The sequence below is a fragment of the Pseudopodoces humilis genome, chromosome 5 (genome assembly GCF_049639895.1).
Source record: "Pseudopodoces humilis isolate 2021_Gansu_Grassland_sample_001 chromosome 5, ASM4963989v1, whole genome shotgun sequence".
In the NCBI taxonomy this organism is placed as follows: domain Eukaryota; kingdom Metazoa; phylum Chordata; class Aves; order Passeriformes; family Paridae; genus Pseudopodoces; species Pseudopodoces humilis.
Window position 1 is genome coordinate 20,657,924 of NC_142204.1, and position 22,559 is coordinate 20,680,482.

At 39.1% G+C, this 22,559-nt stretch overlaps 1 protein-coding gene across 3 annotated transcripts in view; it reads left to right on the plus strand.

Moving 5' to 3' along the window:
- The window catches only part of RFX4 (regulatory factor X4), an 86,475-nt gene that overhangs the window by 13,770 nt on the left and 50,146 nt on the right, over window positions 1–22,559 (plus strand). For 2 of the 3 annotated variants that reach the window (XM_088055271.1, XM_088055272.1), the window contains exons 2-4: window positions 5,494–5,580; window positions 12,371–12,431; window positions 18,440–18,563. In XM_088055271.1, the coding sequence (XP_087911397.1) occupies window positions 5,494–5,580; window positions 12,371–12,431; window positions 18,440–18,563 (272 nt within the window). Of the gene's footprint in view, window positions 1–4,738; window positions 4,760–5,493; window positions 5,581–12,370; window positions 12,432–18,439; window positions 18,564–22,559 lie in introns of those variants that run through there. The other variant, XM_088055274.1, reaches the window with a different exon arrangement.

The window sequence follows — 22,559 nt, forward strand, 5'->3', positions numbered from 1 at the left end:
TAGCAAACCTTATATTCTTTTTCCAGTGATAACTCTATTTCAGTGACAAGCAAACTTATGTGGAAGAAGTGCTGGTTGGTTTGTAGCTCCCTAAGTAAATTCTCATGCTTTTTGGTGTCGTTAAGATTTGGAGTATGAGAACCAATCTAGAGCTGAAATTACATGAGAGGTATTTTCATGCAATGGCTTTGGTGAAATAAATGGTTGTGCAAATTTTGTCATTACCAAAGCCTTGGCTATCTCTCTAGGACATGGGGATTCTCATCTCATACACTTTCAAAAAAATAGTGATTCCCAATTATTCCAGGGGTAAGACCAAATTCAGGTCAGAGGATATAGCATAACTGTGGAAAGCCTGTACTGTTTGTACCTCTGTAAGGAATGAGGTGAGCAAAGTGCAGCTCAGATGTGCAGGTGACCACAGAGCTTTATAAAACCTCTTAACCTCCCTTCAGGACACACACACATGCCTGCAGAGCTGTAGCCAGCAGCTCTGGGTACACTCAGTTCCCAGCTGTGTGGCACAGCCCCCACAGAGCCTGTGGCCACAGTGGCTCACAAAGAGGCTGGAAGAGGCTGTGGTTACAGGTGGTGCTGTTCATGCAGCTACTCCTGACCCCCCTGGCAGGATAGCAGGAGCAGAAGCCACTGTGGCTGTGATCACACCCATCTCCTCTTCTCTGCAGAGAGGAGCCCCAGTGGCTCTCACCCACTTGCTCTTGCTCTTGCTACGGCATGCCCATGTGGGAGTAATGAGTGCTTTGGGCTGCAAATATACTTAGCTAATAACCATTACACAAACAAGGAGTAATTATCTCATTAAATGTACTGGCAGCACACGGGCTCCTCTGCTGTAAGACCGCACTCCCTCTTCTCTGGAAGGAGAAGCCTTTCCTTCTGAAGGAGATAACATGTCAAAATAATTTGTCAAAGATACATTTAAAGAGTTCTTCTGCTTCTCATTTCTGATGGTTTATGAAAGCTGCTGCCCCTGAGCAGCTCTTGTGTGTTTCTGTCTTGGAACTCCCAGGCCTGCCTCCCCAGCTCAATCTTTGAAGCACCATCAATTGAAAATACAGTGTTTGTTGGAAAGAAGTGGCTTGGTAGGGATAGGGTGAAGCTGCACAGGCTTCTGCTCTACTCACTTTTGAAAACAAGTTCAGTTTTAACTTCTGTTGGTAAGAGTGTGGTGGGCACATGGAATGGAAGTGAAATACTCTGGTGCTTGAATCTCAGTGCATGTGTCAGCTTTAGAAAGATTGGGATCAAAAAGAGAAGAGGCAAAATTAGGGCCAGAAATAGTTCCATAGTTATTTTAAATGCATCTTTCAGCATTTAAAGGAAAAATTTTTATTATTTTTGTTGGTGTAATATGGAGTTATTCTGTCAGAAATTTTACACTGCAAAAAATTATTGTAATTGGAATAATGATCTCCTTTTCCTCATGTAGGAATCCCACAGCAGATACTTGTAGTGTATTTGTATTTAGTGGTACACAAAATTATATAACAAAAATTTTAAGGCTGAGGAACACAGTTGTGTGTTTCACTACAGTTAATTCTCAACCTTTGCAAAATTACATAGCTGCTATGATATTTGAAGATGGATCTTCAAAATGCCATAAAAACCCATTATTTTCTTTCTTTGTAAGAAAGAAATCTTAGTAAGATTATGATAGTTTCCATACTGTGTCACAATTATGAGTAAGTGACTATACTACTTTTTGCTACTAGCTATTCCTAATCTGGTTTTTTTTTGCTTTTTCACTAGTGCTGATCCTTGTTGTTTCAGTACAATTGAGGGTACAGTGTGCTGGGACTCCTGATGGGAAGGAGTCCTAGAGGGGGAGAGGAAATGCCTTAAGGCTTGATACACTAAAAACACAGTAAAAATACAGTCTGAATTAGGATGTAATTTCTTTTGTTCTCACAAGCACTTCCCATTAGAAATTTGGGGTTTCTCAAGTTGTGTTAACAATTCATTATTGTTATCAGGTCTGATGCGCACTTCTGCTTAGTCACTGCTTGAACTCTCCATCATTCTGTGAGTTTTTCTGTTGTGAAATCCTTCCTGTGAAAACTTTGTAAGGTCCAAGTGCAATAATTCAGCTTTAATCACAAAAAAATTTTCATCCCACATGACTCAATTCATGTTTAGAACAGTGGTGTGATGTGGTTGGTGCCAGCCTCGGAATGGAACAGCCTGGAGACACCAGGAGTTCCCCATGGGCCTTTTCTTGCAGCCCTGCCTTGGGACAGGCACACCCACGTGTCATGAGCACAAGAGCATTCAACATGTAGAGGGATCTATCCAGGGGTTCCTCAGGCCTGGAACAAAATCTAATCTTATTAACTCTGAAAGAGCTTCCAAAAGTCAAACCTAATTTTGACTTTTGATTTTGTTCGCTCTGCCACTTTCTCCTTTTGTTTTATTTGGAGCAGGTGTTACTGTGTCGGGGATCTGTGGGCTCCTGGTGGGAATATTTAAAATTTTAGCAAAGCTGTAGCTGTGTTTTCTTTTAATACCTGAAGGTGGTTTTATTAATGTTGGGAGTTTAAAGCTTTGTAAAAATGTTTTTCTTTATACAAACAGTAGAAAAATAGATACTTATTAAATGAAGTTACATTTTAGAATATTTATTTATACTTGCATGATTTACTTTATGAGATAATACAACTTTTAAATAGTCAGTTGGTTTTGTCACATTTTGTCATCTGCCAAATAACTTGACAAATTTGCCATAAACTCCCTGACATTTTTTCTCAAAAGAGTTAGTTTTCTTCATTCTTTGCTGCCAGACAGGTCATGTATCTTTTCAGGCCTGAAGAATTTCTATCAGCTATTTAAATGCAAGGCCACAAAGAGAAAGCCAGACTCAGGCTGCAGCAGGCTGAACCAGGGTGATTCAGGACCAAAGGAGCTGCAGCACATAATTAAACAGTAACTGCACCCTGCTTTATATGTGGTGGTGTAAACTGGCTGCTTTTCCCGTCAGAAAGGGAAACATGCGCCGTTACCAGAGACACTGCGTGAACACGGATGATGAAAATGGTTATCGAGCGACACTCAAAAAGTTGTTCTTTTTTTCCTCTACTACTTAGGCAGGGAATTTGACTAAAGATGGCTGCTGCCAGTTCCCTGCTGCCGAGGGAAGAGGATGCATCCCAGCTTCCCAGCTCTCGGTGCCGGCAGGAAAAGAAAGGGCAGAGCTGGGCATCGCTCTCCCCTTGGCGCTAATGGCAGCCGCCTTTGCTTTTACTCCCTGCAGCTGGGCTCAGAGCCAAGGGAATTATATACAGCCATGGCTGTGTGCTGAAAGGAGGAGGAGGATGTAGGGTAATCTTTCCCAAGGCTTCTTGCACCTCTCTTTGATGTTGCCCTCGGCAGCAAGTTTCTCTTCACCTGTAAGACAGTTCACAGTACTAAAACGGGACTAGAGAGATGCTATGAGCTTGTTTTTAGGGCAGCAAAAGAAATCTGGCACAAAGCAGGCATATTGTTGTGTTGGCCCTTAGACAAGGAGGTGACACATCCCCACCCCATGCAGCTGAGCAGCACAAGCAGGGAAAGCCTCCGAGTTGGAGCCGCCGCCGGCTTGTGGGTTTGTAGCTGAGCGCGGGCTGATTTCACAGGCCCTGCTAGCAGGTTTTACATCGTGGTGTCAGCAGCCTTACAGCAGTTTTTAAACAAGGCTGTGTTGAACTTGATGGGAGAAGAAATATTCTTTAAAAATCTATTGACAACAAGTGGTTTTTTTGATGGTTTTCAGAGAAGTACCTCAAAGCAGCAGGCTGTGTGACTGTGAGGCTTCCTAGGCACAAGTGTGACGATGAATGAAGAAGATGCACACAGGGACGTGCTTGTACTGATGAAGGCAGCACTGCAGCATGCTCCTGCTGTGTATATGTGGGGAGGGGAATAGCCTGGAGCTGCCACAGCACTGTCTGAAAACAACAGGCACACAAAGCAACAGTACCTGGAGTCTTGTGGCAGGGCCTGGAAATCAGCTCTGAAGGGTTCTCAGCACACCCTTCCTGAGGTTCTGCACAGGTGGCATTGTCCTTTTGTTTACCTGGCACTGGAGGGGGTGTGTACAGAGGAATATGCACAAGTTGATGCAAGTACTGGGGTTTGAAAAGCATTTTTTTTCCTGCAGGATGTAGTTGGCTGTGACTACTCACTTATTTGTTTATTAGCATCTAGTGCTGAAATGAAGTCATACCAACTTTTATCTTCTATAAACCAGATGGGCAGCTTTCCCAAGACACTGGGCTTCTGCTTTCCCTTCAAGCTGCTGTAACGGGCTTTTGCTGGCTGGCAGACTACTGCCAGTGCTGTGCAGGTAGCCTGCTGTCTGCTGTGGGGGCTTAAGGAAAGGAACCTGGAGCGGTTTCCTTGTCTTTGAAGGTGTTTCTGGCTCTGGCAGTTTGCTGACAGCGAGGCCTGTTTCCCTTTACTTCTTGTTGCTGTCGTAGCTTGCAGACTTGCCTTGCAGCTTTCCTATCTATCCCTTCTTTTACTTTCTTTGACCACAGGGAGCTCTCTGAGCATAAACTCATTTCTGCCCGTGTTCATGCCCTTGGAAAATAATCTTATGAGGGAGATCAGTGTATTGTAGCAATACCCAGGGATTTAAGCAAACTGAAGAACTCATATTTCATACTTTGTCCAAGGAAACACATAAGAAGGTGTAACTTTTGCCCTGAAGACCTGTAACAGTATATTCTGCCGAGGCTGATGCATCCTCTGAAGTCATCAGGTGATGTAAGCTATAGCTTCCAGGAAAAACAGAGGATTCAAATCAGTGTAATGCTGTAGGCAACTCATCTGACTGGTGGGAATGAACTGAAAAACAGGGAGGAACAGAAGTGGCTGCATTTGCACTGTGGGTTGACAAAGGTTTGAGCAGCTCAGTGTCTGCTGACTTGTACACTGGGCTTGTACCAGTGAGGAAAAGATCTCAGTAGTGCCTGGGACTCCACCAGTGGGACTGGGCTTCACAGAGCTCCGTTTGATCCCTGATTTAACCAAAATTCACAGGAATGATTGATTTTTATACCCATTAAGATTTCTTCCAAAACCAGTGGGAATACTCGAGACTATAAGCCTTTGCCAGACTAAGACTTGGAAACTAGTGCAATTTCTGTGTTTTACTTGATTTTTATTTTTTAATGTATCATGTAATAGGGGACAGAACATCCCAAGGACCTTTGTTTTGTACACAGAAGTGTTTCAGCCTCTGTGGATTAAAAGAAAAAAAACCACAAAAAACAACAACAACAAAACAAAACCAAAAAATGAAACTAGAAAGCAACAGTTTGAAAACAAGGAAGGATTTTCTTGCTAAATATTTTCAGATCAAATGTATTTTAATAGAAATGTTAAAGATCACCATCTGTTGAATGCTGGCACTTTATTTAGATTTATCTGTTGCAAGTTTATATTTTAGGCATAGACAAACGAAAGAACTTTTTTTTATTTTTTTTTTTTCAGAGAGTTGGATTGAACGATGTCTCAATGAAAGTGAAAACAAACGTTATTCCAGTCACACCTCTCTGGGGAATGTTTCTAACGATGAAAGTAAGTAACTTGTCATTCATTTAAAGTGAGTGTGAACATGTCCAAGTGCTCATTTCCTGCTGTATAAGTTGCTACAGCTCAATTAAATTTTTAGTACTGTGTATTTTAAAGAGTTAACTCTCTCGACCCACTCAATAGTGTTATTAAGTTTTCTTTTCTGGAATGTTTTAATTTGTAAAACGGAAATAATACTGTTTATTGGTTAAAACAATCAGAACAATTAGTGTGTCACTGAATAAAGGTTGGATGACCACTAAAATGTGCAGTTAGTATCAGCTTAGGAGAATAAACACCTGTTTTGTTTTTCACTGGTGAACACCATGTGATCAAAATACAGGAAAATATGTGCTGTTTTCCAACGCTACTATATCAAAACATTAATAAGAAAAACCTTCCCATTAAGAATTAAACAACCATGAGATTAAAAAAATCACTTACTAAAACATGATATTGCTTTCTTTTTAGTCAGAGGGAGAAAACCATAATCAATCTAGCTGATTTTAAAATATTTATTTTTTCTCTTTTAGTGATAATAATTTTAAGTCTTGATTTTTAACAATAGCAGGTAATCAAAATTACTTCAAAATAGTTTAAAGTAACCAAAATGTTTATTTTAAAATTGTAAGACAGTTTCTAGCCTACCATTTAGTTCTCCCTGTTTATGAAATTTCTATTCTGCTTAATTTGGCTAAAGCAAAATACTCTTCATGGTACTTTCCAGGACTTCATATATTCACATTACAAGATATTAATGCAGATTGAATTCTTTAATTCAATAACTAGTAATTTACATTTCATAAATACGTGTGTAGAAAGTATATGTTAAATAACTTCATTGCTGCAATTCCCTTTTACATTTTTTTTGCATTTTAAGAGAACTATTTGTCTTGACGTCATGGTAAAATTACATGCCTTGTAGCACAGTGTTGTAACAGACGATGAAATTTGCTGTATTGGGAGTCTTACTCTCATTTGTCTAGGGATATCTTTTGAGGGAATATTTCTGAAGGAGAAGGAAGATATTAGTAGAAAAATGGTAGTTATTCATGACTCCCAAGATAAGAACAGTGGACAAGAATCTTTAAAGATAGTGAAACAGAGAGAGGTTTGGGGTTTTCTGTTTTTAAAAATTAAGGAACAGAAATTAGTTTGTCTTAAAAAAATTCTAGTGGATTGTAATGAAAATACAAACAGCAGCTTGTTTTGAATTTTATGAGAACATGTGAGATATACAAAGTTCATTTCACTCTGATGCTACTGAGACACTGATGGAAGAAATCCGTAATGAACGAGATGTGTCTTCAGACTCTTAATAAGGTCAGAATACAGGATTGTTAAATGTGCTTTATATTTGAGCATGAGAAACTTCCACAGAGCTGGGGCTAGTAAAACGAGGTTAACAAGAGCAGGTTTATTTCCACAGTGGCACTGAGAAGATGGGATGGTGGCTCATTCTGTTTTCTGGTTCTGGAACTGAGGGGCAAGCAATGATAATGAAAGGCAGTGAATTTAGAACTGATAAAACAAATACATAAATGAATTTGTTCCACTGTTTGTGTGCAGAAGACATTGTCACAGCGTATAATGGAAACCCAAATGAGAGGCAGAGTTGATTTTATCTAGCTTCCTTCTTAATAGCCAGTTCTTCCAGATGCTTCCTTTGCACAGATTACCAGCATTTCTGCAGTGCAGATAAGAGAATTAATCCACCTGAAAAGTCATCCTTGTTTTGAGGGGGAGGTGAGGGAGGAGAGAAGGTGAAGAGGAAGAAGTAGGAAAGCAAAATAAGCCACAGCAATAATCTGTGAAATCCAGAACAAACTAGAAGTTTCACCATAGAAATCATTGTTCTATGTACTCCTTTCTAGCCCTCAAGCTCTTTCTAACATTTTTCTAATGCTGCCCAAACACCAGCCAAGACATTTCCAAACCATTGTGTCATCCTTTGTCCAGCCTCTGTCACATATTTACAAACAAATTACAGGAAAAATGTTTTGAGAAAACCCACATAATCCTATTTGAATTCTTCAAAATGGTGGTCAAATTGCTGTTGTCAGTGTAGGTCCAGTTTTCATCTGTGAGAAAAGAAAGCCTAATCCACCTTTGTCTTGCCTAGTTTTTTGTCTCTACATACATGAGGTAGCTGTTGGCTGGACTACTGGAGAAAATGCGGGTTTGGTTTTCAGTTCAGGTGGGTGGGTTTTTTTGGGCCTTGGCTCCACTGAAGATTATGAGAGCTTGTGCTGTGAACCCATAATGTTCTTACTGGGCATAATGCTTGCTCTTATGACTGGTTTTTTTCCTGGATGATTTTGGAGTTCATAGGATTTTAGGACAGGAATAATAGTTTTGCTGGTCTCCTTTTCTACAGCTGAAGTATGCTACAGAACCATACTTCAGGCCACAGGGGTCCTTTGCAATCTTCCATTCTTATCCAGAGACCTCCAGGCCTCTTGAACTTGCATTACACTGGGAAAAGAAGCAATGACTCGTGGATTCACATAATCTCTGTGCTTCCTGCAGTGTTTTTTACCCTTTTGGAACATTTAATGACCTCTTCCAAAGCACACTTCTTTACATTCTAATATAAAAATTATCACTACATTTTGTTTCACTTTCCAACTTTTAAAACATTTTTCCTGCTGCCACTTCCACATTCCATGTTAGTCAAAAGACTCACAGGAAAAGGGAATGGTACAACCTTGTAGCCAATAATTAAAAACCAAAAAACCAAAAAACAACTGCATAACACTTTCTGTGTACTGCGTATTAAATCAGATTATCCAAATTGAAACAGAGATCTGGAAGAACACAAATAAAGGCGTATGAAAGTTTCAACTTCAGTTCCATGGAGAAAGAATCATGATGTCTCTTGCTTAAGTGGAAAGGTTGCTTGTCCAAATTTTCTTCCTCATTTGAAAATGTGAATGTGCAGTCTTCTTGTGAGATAAAAGAAAATATTCAGACTACTTTTTCTGCTTCAAAAGTGGTGTTCAAAATCCATGTTCATACTGGCTGTAATGGACTTATCCAGCAGCTGTGTTTTTTGTTTGAACTGAACCTGTCATTCATCCATTTAAAAAAAATGTTTAAAAAATAGCTACTTATTTTCACTGAAATTTTCCTTGGAGAAAATTCTTTCTTTTTCAGTTATAATTACTCAGTGAGAACCATGCCCCCGTGTTTCTCAGAGGATTTGAAAAGATCCTACTGTTCTAAAAGCATGAAATACATGCTAATGAGCCTGAATCGATTTTATGGCTACATGTAAGTAATAGAAAAGATTGTTTAATATTAATAATATTATGATTTAATTAGATTATTATATTTTATATTAAGATTGTAATTTAGTGATAATTTAACAATAATTTAATTTTGGCTAAGGCCAAATCACTTCTGAGAACAGTCAGAATCTGGCCTCCAGGGGATACAGAGGAAGAAGATGTTTCTCTTAAATATGTGCAGCTACCTGAACGAAGGGAAGGATTTTATCTCTGTAAGATACTAACAGCATGTTAGCTCCTTAGTGGTTTCGAGACACATGTGGACAGCACTGAAAAGTACAGGGCTTTCCAAATACCTCCAACAGTGGAAAGAAGGACTTGGCTCCATTTTAGTTGTGATAAACTAGCATCAACACTTTACAAAAATGGTGTGTCTTTGCTTTTGGTTGTTCCACTCTCTGTGTTTAAGGCATCAGGCTCAAAGCTGCTGAGTACAGCTCCTGTTATCTCCATGTCTTGCACCAAGAAGTAAGAAATCCCTTGGGCTGTACCTAGAATCAGACAGCAAAAGTCAGAGGGTACCACTGAGAGCTCTGGGAAAGCCACAAAGATACAAACATGCACAAGATACAATCAGGATTCTACTTGAGTGGCTTTGAAACAGAATTTTTGGAAGTAAAATGGGGCAGTTAGCAAAGAATCTTCCATGGAGTTTGGGACAAAAGGGTTCTTTGATATCTCTGAGAGCCAACAGATACTGTTTTTCTAGAACATCCGTGATTCCTGGATTTATTAGTTTGAAGGCACCTTCTTTGCTGTGAGTTTTACTTGAATTTGTCTAAGCTATTATCTGCATTCAGTTTGGGATGAGTACCAGGTTTTCCACCTAATCAGGTACCTTGAAGACACCTTTCCTTGGGATGCTGGTAGTCTTCCTACTGGCACTGGAATGAGCACACTAGATGGGTTTCTCCCTGATGTGCTGCTACTGTGAATTGAACAAGATTTTCCCTCGTGACTTTGAGCCCTTTTGGATTTGTCACAGAAGAATTGTCATGTCTCTTCTTTGACAGTGCCTCAAAGCAGGACTTCTTTTCAGTGACTTTAATTCCTTTTCCTACAAAATAGATTGGATTTTGAAAGTATTGAATTTTAAAAGGTATGGCTTTATTTTGATCTACAGTGTTGTTTTGATGTGAATTGATAAAATGACAGGCCAAAAAGTAAAAAAATGCTGTTTTCCCTTCCCTCCTTCGTGCGAGACAAAGTGATCTGGTATCAGACCTGGGTCAAGAGTTAAACATTCTCTGCTAGATACGGACACCATTATGTGCCCTGCTGCCAGCTGAAATATAAAGTATAGGGATATTTATTATTTTCTGCTTATTATTAGTCAATTATCTGATGAGATGATGTTGTTAAACTAGACAAGGTAGAATTAGGAGCTTGTATATGTAATACAGAAAGTTTGTATTTCTAGGTCCCATATATTCCTGTGCCATCTGCAATCCTTTCCATCTTTTTAATAAAAAAGTGAAAGTTTGGCTGGTCCATTGGCAGAAAACAAAGTTGCACTATTTTCTTGTACAGAGAATTGACTTTGGGGTGACAAGCACTAACTTGGTGAAAAATTTGGCTTTGTTGAAATTGCAGTTGTTCAATGAAAATTAAAGCTTAAAGAAATTTTCTGAGTTCTAGTTGAAGTCCATCATTCTCCTTCTGGGTTTTAAGGGACAGTTAGAGATGGATGCTGAGGAGTCTTGAAGAAGAATCCCCAGGAAGCAAACATACCTGAGGAAGGAGCCATAAATTGCAGTTTATGACCTGATTGTTAGTTTGTGGCGTTAGAACAAATCCTTACGTGGGAGGAGTTGAATATGGCTGGCTGAAGTGTGTGAGGGCAGGTTAGGTAAAGCGCCTGCCCACAGGAGCTCACTCTTAATGCGAGTGAAAAACGGGGGGAATGGAAAGGGTGTAGAGATGTTGTGTAACTGAGATATTGACTTGATGTTTGATGCCTGCCACGTGCCCAGAGGGGAATTCAGCCACCTTAGCACAGGTGGAAGCCATCCCATGGCAGGTCCTTGGGGGTGCGGGGCGGCAGCCACGGGCACTCGGCCCGGCTTTGCTGCACGCCGAGCGCCCGCCCGGGAAAAACAAACGAAACCCACAATTTAAAAGTGATTTGAGATGTGTATGTTGGTCCTGTGCGCTGAATAAAAGCGGGCCCTGAAAGGCAGGGAGGGAGTGTGCGGCCCAATAATTAGGGGCCCATTGTCATGCAGATGCAGGAGGGGGCTGCGCTGGGGGTCCGCTGCAGAACGGCATCTCCGGCGCTCGGGGGAGCGGCCGCGGGGTGAAGGATGTTCGGCCGGCACAGCTTCTTCCCCTGGCTAAGGCAACAAATCCTGGCGGATTTCTCGGCACACAGAGCCCTCCAAGCCGGGCTGCGTTGTTTGTTATGTATTTGTGTGCGTGGTCTCCCGGGACGGCACAAAAGGCCCCCCAAGAGGGTCTGATGTGCAGGGAGATAGCCCGGCTCCCGTAAGGTCCAGCATCATAAAGGCTCGCTAAAATAACTTCTAAAAGTTCATTACGTGAGGAAACGCAGCTTGCAGTGTGGTGTACAGGTTTCTCTCATGGTTTAGGTATCAAAGCCATCTATGCTGAATGCTTTCATCAGAGCTGTTAAAAATCTCAAAATGTGTTTGATACAACACTGTTTCCCAAATACCCTTCTGGAGCTGCTCATTGTGCTCCACTCTGCTTCCACCCAGGAATGTTTTATACATTTAACAAAACACAATTGGTTGGAATTATTATATACATATTTCTAAATTGTTTCAAATGAGCAAATGCAAATTAGGAAGAACCCAATATTTGAAGTTTTCTCTTAATTACCTTTTTCTTTATTCATCTTTTAGCCAAAATTTTGGAAAGTCAGCGAATCAGAGTTGCCTCGGAAACAGTTAATGTGAAAAATGATCAGAGAAATCACCTGAAAAGGAATGAAGTCTGTTATACTATAAACACTTCTTCTCATTCACAATTAATCTCTGTAAATTTATAAACATCTAATATTTACCTTATGTTAGGATCAAACAATGGGTGTACCTCATTTACATGCCTTTAAATGCCTTATCTAATATAAAACTTGTGTAAGGCAACAGTTCCCTTATAGCAAGTGAAACTGTTTACATGTTCTGACATGCTGGTAGAGATCTAAGAGTTGTTTTTTTTTCCACATAAATTTATCCTTTTCAATGTCAATACTCTTAGGCACCACTCTGCTGCTGTTATCAGTGATATTTGCAGTGTTTACTGCCTTAAGCAGTATCTACAGATGGTCATTTAGGGATCACCATTGTTTAAATTTCCAAAATTTAGCCAAAATTTTGAGAAGGCTTTGGCACTTGAGCACATTTTAATTTTTTTTAAAATATTTTAATTAGTTTTAAAAAAAATTCTTAACGTTCAATTTTTTTTTTCTTTTTAAAAAACAGTTCATGAATTCCCAAGAAATTCCTGTTGAAATTACATAGCTATTGCTGTTTGTTTCTTAACAGATGAGGAAAAAGAAAATAATAGAGCATCAAAACCGCATTCAACTCCAGCTACACTGCAATGGTAAGATGCCTTTTAAAAAAATAAAGAAAATCTATTAGTGTTTTTTCTTATGTGTTTTCCAGATGAAGGAATAGAGCTCTTATCCATCTTAGAGTTCTAAAGATACTTTCACTGTAAGTGTTTAATGTGCCTGTTTGTAACCCGTACAGCATTTCTCAACAAATGTCTTACAGGATTTGTTTGAACAGAGGAAACTTCTGATACAGTTTAGAAAATCTACTTAGCTTATTTGCCACCTTGCCAGCTGATTATTTGTGGTTTGTCATCATTGTTACATTTATTACAAAAAGAAAACTAGTACTGAGGGTTTTTTTCAAGAATCACATTTGTTTCAGTGTCTGATGAAGACCACCCTTAACAACTGCTTTACTGACATGAGACCTCTGTAATTTAACGTAGAAGACAACAAAAGGAAAGAGTATGAGGTTTCATTAATTTGTCAAAACCTCCTTGCAAAGTTAGTGAGGAGAAAAAAAGGAAGGGTAATTAGGAAGAGAGAGAGGATAGTTTGTAAGTCTACCATGCTATAAAAAATAAACAAGTGCTGTTCCCTGTGATTTACAGCAGTATTTTAGTCTGCATGTTCTGTAATGTGTACCTGTAATTCTGACATCCCTTGCTATAGGTCATCTCTTATACTTTGTTGACTTTTGCCTCAATTTAGGTTTTTAATTCTTGTTTAGATTTCTTAATATTGTAAGTGATCAAGTATCTTTCGAGAGGTTCCATGTATCTGGCAGAACAGAACTCTGTTACAGAGAAGCCTCTGAGAATGCTTATACGAAATCCCATAGTCTTCAGCTTGTTTTAAGCCTTCTTAAAGAAAGGCCTTTACTTTATCCGTAAGTATCTGAAGTACTTACTGTACTTTCTGAATGAAAAGATACGATTATTGGTAAAAAATGTTAGCAAAGTTCTTTCTCTACTTCTGTCAGTGTCTTTGGAGATTTCACTAAAAAAAACCAGCAAAGAATAATTCATTCAGTGTATTTTACTCCATTTTTCTGCCTGTGAAATTATATGATTCTGTAAAATATGCATAAAGATGATTTGGATTATTTCTTCTATATTTGCTTTTTAAAGTTGATTGGTGAGGTTTTTAGACTAAAAAACCTCAAGACCTGTGGGTTGATTTTGAATAGGTTGCTGTCAGTATTCAGAAACTTACAGATATTTTCAATGCAAATAATGAGATGGGCAAATGTAAATAAAGGCATTTAGTTTGGAGCTATTGTTTCTTTGTACCTATTTGTATCACAGAAGTCCTGTTTTTCAGAAGTTCAAGAAAAGTGAGGAACTTTTCTTTAACAAACTCTCAAGGAAGGGAGTAACTACAGACAGAGAGAAAATCATTAAAATAATAATGAAACGTCATAGTGATATTTTATTATTTTTCATTATTCATTCCCACAGCTTTAACACAGGTCAAAGAGGATAATAAAGAACTATCTAGCTAAAATACAATAGCAAGCAGGTCCTACCAGTCCCAGATTCTGAGCAGTGTTTATTTTGCAGTGAAGTCAGTTAAGAGCCTTTTCCAGAGGAGCAAATAATGTCGTAGCCAAGAAGCTGGCATTAATTAGAACATCCAACGATACAGTTCCCAGCAGAAAACATGCAAATACTGTAAACAGTCTTTTTTGCCAAATACTTTCAAGCTTCATCAGTCATAAAGGTTAGTAAATCCCTAAACTCCTGGGATATTGAGCCCTGCTGGAATACAGTGTGCACACTAATGCTCATTCAGCAGTAGAATCCTAGAATTCTGGTTCTGAAAAGGCTGCTTGCAACTTCTCTCTAGCTATTGGCTTACTACCTGTCTGTTGTATTATGTTTCTTACATGTCAAGGTAGGTCAAATATTCTCCCCTTTGAGTCATCTGGAGCATCTGCAATTTCCTCCATTCAAAAATCACCTTCCACCCAAAATTCCATGAGTTAACAGAAAGCAAGGACGTTTCATGTTGAAAATCATGCTAAAAAAAAGCATAAAAAAAAGCTAAAGCTGCTGTCAAACTGAATTATACAATTGGCTGAATTTATTAACAGGGATGTAGGTAAAAATTTCCCAGTTTCCCAGCCATACCTACAGAACAGTTTTCTGGTAGTTTCCATATGTTTTTCAACATATGTGCTGCAGCTTTGAATTGGTATTTCCTGGAGAAATTGATATACAAGATAAAATGAGAAGCTCAAAAGTTAGGGTCAAACTGCTAAAGTAGCAAGCTTATTTTGAGTGAAGATGTGCAGTTTCCACTGTTCTGGAAAGTCAGACACATTAGCATTGGGTTATTTGTACTGCAGTAGCACCCAGCAACCCATGGGCTGGTGAACTGTTGTGATCAGCACTGTAGAATTGCTGCACAGAGCACTTCCTGGAGGTGTAGCTTTACATATTGGACAGTTTTCTCGCTCAGCCAACAAGTGAGTACCACACAGCTGCTCACTCCCTCCTTCTCCTTCCCTGCTCTCACTGGGATGGGGAGGAGAGTTGGAAAAAGGTAAAACCCATAGGCTGAGATAAGGACAGATGAATAATTAAAGTAAAATAAGATAATAATAATACTAATAGTGTTAATGAAAGTGAAAAAGCATAATGAAACACAAGAAAAAAACAGGTGATGCACAATGCAGTTGCTGACCAAGGCCCAGCCCATCTCTGAGCAGTGATGGGCATCTCACAGCCAGCTTCCCTCTGATTATTTGCTGGGTATGATGTTCTATGGTATGGAATATTCCTTTGGCCTGTTCAGGTCAGCTGTTCTCATTGTGAGCACCCCCAGCTTCTTGTGCAGCTCCTCTCAGGCACAATGTGGGCGACTGGAGATTAAGCACAATTTAGTAACACGTGAAAGTGTTATCAACATTATTCTCATGCTAAACCCAAAACACAGCACAGTACCAGCCACTGGGAAAAACTAAATAACCCATTCCCAGCCAAAAGCAGAACATCAGGCCTCACACCAGGTATTTGCACACTCAGGGGAGACTGAAAAATGTATCTGAGTGTTCCTTCATCAAGTGTGTGTCCTGTCTTCTAACAATCTCTGGGCTGAATTCAGGAGGTGGAATTGGTGGGGTAAATCATTGACCAGTTTTCAGGATACAGTACCAAACTGCCCTTGTTCTGGCAAATGGAAACCTCACAATTGTCTGTAGCATCTGGTATCTGCCAAGTTAAAACTGCTCACGTTTTACTGTTAGATGCTACTACCATGAGAGCTACTGAAGGTGACAAAGTGTCAAAAACCAGAAACTGAGTAAATGTCAAGTGGAACAAAAAAGAAGAGGAAGAAAGCAGTAGGGAAAGCATAGTAAAGACATAAGGAAAATATGTACATTTTGTCACATGGTTCATATTGCCATCAGCTTTATTAGTTCTTCCTTGTCTGGAATCTTGCTGTAAAGAGCAAATTATATCAGTCCCATGGGGAGATATCCTTACTGTTTGTGCTTCTTCAAAGGTAAAAATACATTGAACATTTTAAATGTGGAGGATGAAGAATAGCTGAAGAAGCCAAGAATCGTGTCTGGATGACTGTCAGCCTGGCTAAATAGCCTTTTCCTGGAAACAGGAATGATGCTTTTGTTTTGCATTGTTGATGACACAAAATGAAGTGAAAGGTCTGGTAAATGTAGCATTACTGCCAAATACATCATAATTGAAGAAACTGCCAAATACATCATAATTTGGGAAACTACACAAGCTTGAATTTAACTGTTAAGACATGAATATAGCAATACCTGGTATTCTGTGCTTATCCCGTGTTCCTGTGCTCATTATCATCTGTAAAGCTACAGCTTGGCTCTAAAATGTTCATGTTTATTTCAGTGGTGAACTGGTTGACCAAGGTGTAAGTGTAAAATTTTATTTTACTTCGTTTTTGGTGTGTATGTGTCTGTGTATGTTTACTTCCCCAAACACAGAATTATTCCAAGTACAGACAGCCTAATCCCATGCAGTTTGCTGGCTTACAGTGTAGGTACTCTGAATAATAACAGTATTGTGAAGCTAAAGTCAACAAAACTATTCTGTTTTCTGCAACATACATAAAATGAATTTTAAAAGAGCAAGGTAAAACACAGTCAGGTAATGGATTCTCCCCAGATTCATACTTCCTTATATCTTGTTACACTCCATCAAAATTAACCTGTTCTAGAATCTTCTACGTGATTAACAGTGGTTAACATCACAGTGGTTCAGTGGTCATAAAAATGAATCTGTAACAACACTACAGATGTGACTCTGATATAGAATAATCTCTTTTAATCTAGAACTATGTAGGTGTATAGAGAGGGAAGCAGTAATAGGGACAGATAAAATTGTCATTCCTGTGGAAGGATTAAGGGCTTTATTCCTACACTGCAGTGGTACAAAAGGTCTCATTGTGAGCTGCTGGATTTCACGTGGCTTTATTACAACACTATATAAAATGTTTATATATTTATATATGTATATTTTATAACTGGTAATGATTTGTTAGGTAGGAGATTGCATTCATTATTTTTCTACAATACTGTAGAATGAAGCCGGATTCAAAATACGATAAAGTTGTTAAATAAAAGACAGGAAAATAAAAGAAGTGGAGCAAGATGGGTTTTTGATCATTAAAAAAAAAGTTCAGGTATAATGGGGCATTGTTCAGTGTCAGACTAATGACTCTCTGTGAAAGAGAGGAGAAAAAGAGAAAAATTCATCAGATATGAAGAGAAATAATTAACTGCTTTTCTTTCTGTCCTGTCTTGGTCACGGAAGCTGACATTCCAATTAGCAGCTATAGTATACAAACGAACTCTCCAGGTTTTGAAAAGAGGTTTTGTTAGAGCACTATGAAATTGAGGAAAGATGCCATGATGATATTTCTGTAGAAACCAGGGAAGAATAGATGTTGCCCATACAAACTGATTCCATTCATCCAGCCGGATATCTTATTAAAATAGTTTGCAGTCACAAATTATCACTATAACTGAAATGGAAGGTAGGTAGGTCCTGAAAAAGGCAATGAAGGAGAGAAAGAAGATATTTGGAAGGTGTTCTACAGCTATCAAATGGCAGGGGATTATTTGATGTAAAACTGGAGTTTTTTGAGAACATATATTTATTTTTTAATGCAATGAAGAGGAAGTTAGACCTAACTTCTTCCCTTACCCAGCGAGGCAGACAAGCACACATGTGACTGTAGATGCCTATGACTGACACCATCAATGACAAGATTAATTATGGTTTAATGTTGAGTATGTATGTAACTATAGCTTTTGAACATTTTTGGGTCAGCAATCATAAAAATGGCATTTCAAAGGAAAATTTCTTCTAATCTGTAGATTTGTAATGAGACCAGATTCAAGCTTTAGCTTGCTCCTATATTTGACATATAATTTAAAATTTTATGGTTGTATATTTGCATGTATGAAAAAATAAGGATAGTTTCTAAAAGGTAGAAGAGGATGTTATTTCACTGGGGTTTTTTCAGCATTGTATTCAATGTGGTTTCTTGTGGTTTCTTTTTGGTTTTTCGCTTTGCCCATAAACAATAGCTAGAAAATATTACACAATAAGATTTTGTGGACACTGTTGAGTATTAGCGAATTATTTGCTTTAGCCACACCTGCTTCCTCAAGGTAAGCAATTTTGCAGCTGGACAGGAGTGAAAGGAGTGTCACGAACCAAAGGTGATGTATTCTGTAAAGAAGGAGAGAATGTTTCCCCTCAGTGAGTATTTATTGTTTCATAGTTGTACATATATTTGTTTACTGCAGGATGCTTTTAGGATATAACAGATTGCTGGGAACTCACAGCCTGTGCTTTTGATAGCACGTGTGAACCAAATGAAGCAAGTAAGTATTATGGGAATGAATTGGAAGGAGCACTTAGGAACAAAGCAGACAAAATTTAGTAGACAAGATAAAGTCAGAATGTTTGCTTTTAAGAGGTGAAGCTTTGTATACTGTTTTCTATACAGGACATCCAACATACTTGCAGTTTTCTCTGTTTGATGTTTGCTTTTTAAGGCTGGAGGAGAACTATGAGATTGCAGAAGGTGTTTGCATTCCTCGAAGTGCTCTCTACATGCATTACCTGGACTTCTGTGAGAAAAACGACACGCAACCTGTTAATGCTGCCAGCTTTGGGAAGGTAAGTCTAAACTGCAGTATGGCACCTAAAAATCTCACCTGGTTCAGGTGAATTTGTATTATTGAAAAGAATGAAATCTTTTACTGTTAGAAACAGAGGTATATGAATGAAATCTCTTGTGTGTATTCAAGTTATTGGATGAAGGCTAAGATTATAAGTATTTTGATGGTTGGAATAATTTTTAACCATGGCTAGGCGCCAGAGTATGTCAGTCCCCAGCCTAGCTGATGGTGATCTGGTACAAAAAATTGGCAATTAAAATTGAATTGGAAGTTGAATAAAAGCCAGTGTAAACACGTCTGCATTATGACCTGCGTTGCTTAAACAAGTATATAATTTTTTGAAAACAGAAGGGTAAAATTGAATTCTGGAGCGTGTCTGTGCTGTTCTTGTAAGCATGATATGGTTATCCCCAAATTAATGATATAGAATGTTGTGGCTATTTCTCGTGGTGGAGTAAAATGCCTCCAGATGCGAAAGTCCAGAAAGCGTCTAGCTGCCTTTGTGTGCACTGCAGGCACAGGCTGCGAAGCTATCCAAGTTATCTTTTCACTGTCATTCCTCGTGCCTCCCTTTCCAATCCTGCTCTAGTATGAGCCACTCTGGTTAACTCCAGATTCACAGTGGAGATGCACTCCTAGCACAGACATAGCTGTGCCTCATCCGGGTGTGAGCAGTAAAGCTCTACACTGGTAGCAGATGTTAGTAGCTGACTAGAAGGTTACATAAAATTTAAGGTATTTTGGATTTGCTGGTCAGGTGATATTTTCCTCTCAGTGAAAAACAGCATGATATGTAAAACTGAAATTCTGCCACAGAATGTATCTCAGGCCTTTAAAACCTGTAGGCTGTGAAAAAAACAGTGTAGAGTTTGCCACCATTTTTGAAATGCTTGCAAGCATGAATCTGAAGCCCATTGTCCCGCAAGCTGTTCTCTTTTAGTCTTTGCAACATTTGTTCTATAGAAGTTCTGGGTATTCAAAGAAGGAAAAAATGTTTCTAGGGTAAGTGCTTGTGTTAAGAGTAGGTGAAGGATGTATTTAATGAGGTGACATTTTCTATAGTGCATCTTTAGGCAGGCAGTTTGGCAAGGAAAATAAAGTGTAATGTGTTGTAATGTTACTATATTTGTTGTGTCTTGAAGACCTGCATAACTCAGTAGATTCTGTGTCAGGTTTCTCTTTAAATACTTAGGAGAATTGTGAATGAAGTTGTTCATTGTACATATTATTGCTACCAAGTGATAAGTATAGTGGCAACATGTAATTTAGGAACAGTGAAAATAAGAAACAGATTTCATGCAGGCTCACACATTTGGAACACAGAACAAATTTGCACAATGCTACTTCTGCTGCTGCTAGAAACTTCTGTAAATTGTAAGGTGTAAATATTCCAGAATTATTCCATCAGAACATAAATTTACCAGGGATTTCACCATTTATCAGTATGTGGCAGTTTTGTTATAGTGTTTAATACTTCATTCCCTTTCTCTCCTGCCTCTCATACATAGACCTGTTCATTGGTAGGAGTCTTTTGACCTAGCAGGACAGGTACTACGATTTTCATCCAAAAATCACAGCATTCCAATGTGTTTTCCATGTGCTGTAGTCCACGTGTTTTCCCCTCTGTTGTAAAAGAGTTCTGAAGCACTGCTGCATGAAACTTTTTACCTTTTTTATGGAGAGGAAGGAAGTCCTACACAATCACCATGGTACTGTTTCACACTAGTACTTTGGGTGGCCATAACTTCTGCATCCGGGAACTGGCACTTCTGCACTGGTATGTCCAGGAACTTCAGACAATGGGGTGGTAAATATTGAAGTGAAACCAGCTTCTCTATCTGCAGAACCTGAGCAGACCCCACTGATTCTTTCCAGCCTGCTACTGCTAACAAAATGTACTGCACAGGTATAGAGATCTGCAAGGCACATCTGCATTCTCTCAATAGCTTGCAGTCAGCTTCTCCTTTGGAGCACGTTCATGTATGAAGTTGTAGCCAACATCTGTTATCATATGACTTAAATGCCATATTGGCAAGATGAGTTGCACAAATGCCTTGGAGGCAGCTGGAGCAGTGCAGTGAAATAGGTGTTATTTAAGGCATTCTGGGCTCAGCTGCTGCAAGAGAAACCCTGGACACGTTTGTCTTCATTGGGAAACATCAGGAGCCCTGCAGCTGTCTCTCCTCCAGAGAAAGGAGCTAGTTGTTCTGTGAAATTGTAGACAGTTTGCCTTTCTGTAGACCACGTTGAATTTATAATTCATCTCTGAACTTTAGCTCTGTGGGCAATGTGAAATATTAAGGCTTTTTCTTCAACAAACTGGCAGTTTTTAAAAAGAGACGTGGAGTTCAGCACATTAAAACAAACTCTAATAAGTAACAGTGGTTTCTGTCAAACTTCTAGGACATGGACTGGACTTCAGATACTTGGTAATATTGCATTAATGAAACCAAAATTGGTTTGGGGAGTAGAGAGATTAACAGAGAGACAGTAGTACAGACTGTTTTCTGAGGAAACCGAGCTAATAGCAATTAAAGGATCAAGAAGAGCAAAGAACAGAAATACTGTATAAATAAACATCTTTTAAAAAGCAACCCATTCTCCTAAGCCACATAAAGAATATACAAAATCAGGAATACTCTAATATGGTTGTTAATGGGATATTAACATCATATTTCTCATATGGCAAAGGGAGTTGTAACTTTGTTAGTCAAGATTTTAGTGTTTTACTTATTTAACATGCAAAAATTACAGGCAGTAATCTATACCAGCATTTGCCAATCTGCTATGCTACCTAGTCTGTCACTACAGTACTTTTTATTGTCTGTGAAGGACAGGACCCAGCATTCTTTTATATATCTTGAATAAATAGTAATTAGGGAGAGCCCTGTAATTTGGTGGTTACAGCTCAGCATCAAGTGCAGAGTCCAGCGTTAAACTCCTGCTCTTACTGTAGACAGCCAAACATATTGTATCTTGATTTTGTGCAAAAGTAGGCAGAAGAAGCAAAAATGTTCCATGGAACCAGTGAGAAGACAGGGAGGTACAGCGGGGCAGGGCAGGTGTGTCGCCGAGTTATTAACAATTAAATGTTGAATATGAGAACAAGCTCTCTCCCAGTGAACGTGTTTAGACTGTGAATTAGTCTGCAGGCAGGAGGAGTGAAAGCCCTGCTGCTGAGGTCACTTCAAAAGGACGGCAGCCCTGTAACCCTCAGCCCTGTGCTGCGAATGCCTTGGGCTCTGCTCTGGGACCCTGGGGCTCTGCACAGCACTTGGAGGTGTTTCCAGCTGAAAGTTCTGCCAGCCTCAGGGAAACTTGTGCAGATGTGTGTTTGGTTTGGGTTTTATCTGAGCAACATGTTAACACAAAATGCTGGTGATTATTAACAGACTGTGAAGAACTATGGTGGATGATGACTGACTTCTCATTCTTACTGGGTTTAATTGCAAAAACAAAATAATTTTTAATAAGGCCTTCATTGAATAAAAAAAAAAATAAATAAAAAAGCAGGAATGTTTTGGGTATTTCCAAAGCCCTCAGTAGCTATTGTGTAGGGTAAAGTGCCATAAGGCTCTCCTGGCTCTATCATTCCTCCCAGCTGTTAGCTGGGTGAAGGTTTTTGAGTTTCTAAGGTTTTTGAGTTTCTCTTTCCTTTTCTTTTATTTCCAACATTGATTTTTTTTTCTTGCTTCTTTCGTGACCCTGTATGTACACTGTTTTCTTAGTCAGGACCCTCGGAGATAAACCTTCTTTATCTACAGCGATCTCTCCCATCCTCCGTGTCCTCGGGTGGTTTCTTTAACTTTACTGGGCAGTGCTAATTCCCCTGCCGTGCCCTGCCATAGCTCTCCCAGGGAACACTGAGAGAAACTGAGTGAAATCCCTTTGCAGCCTCACGAAGCTGAGCTCTTCCCAACTCCCATGTGCCCCCTGGAGGATAAATACTTTCCTCTTCTGGTTTTGTTTTCTTGGTTTTCTTTTCTTGGTTTTC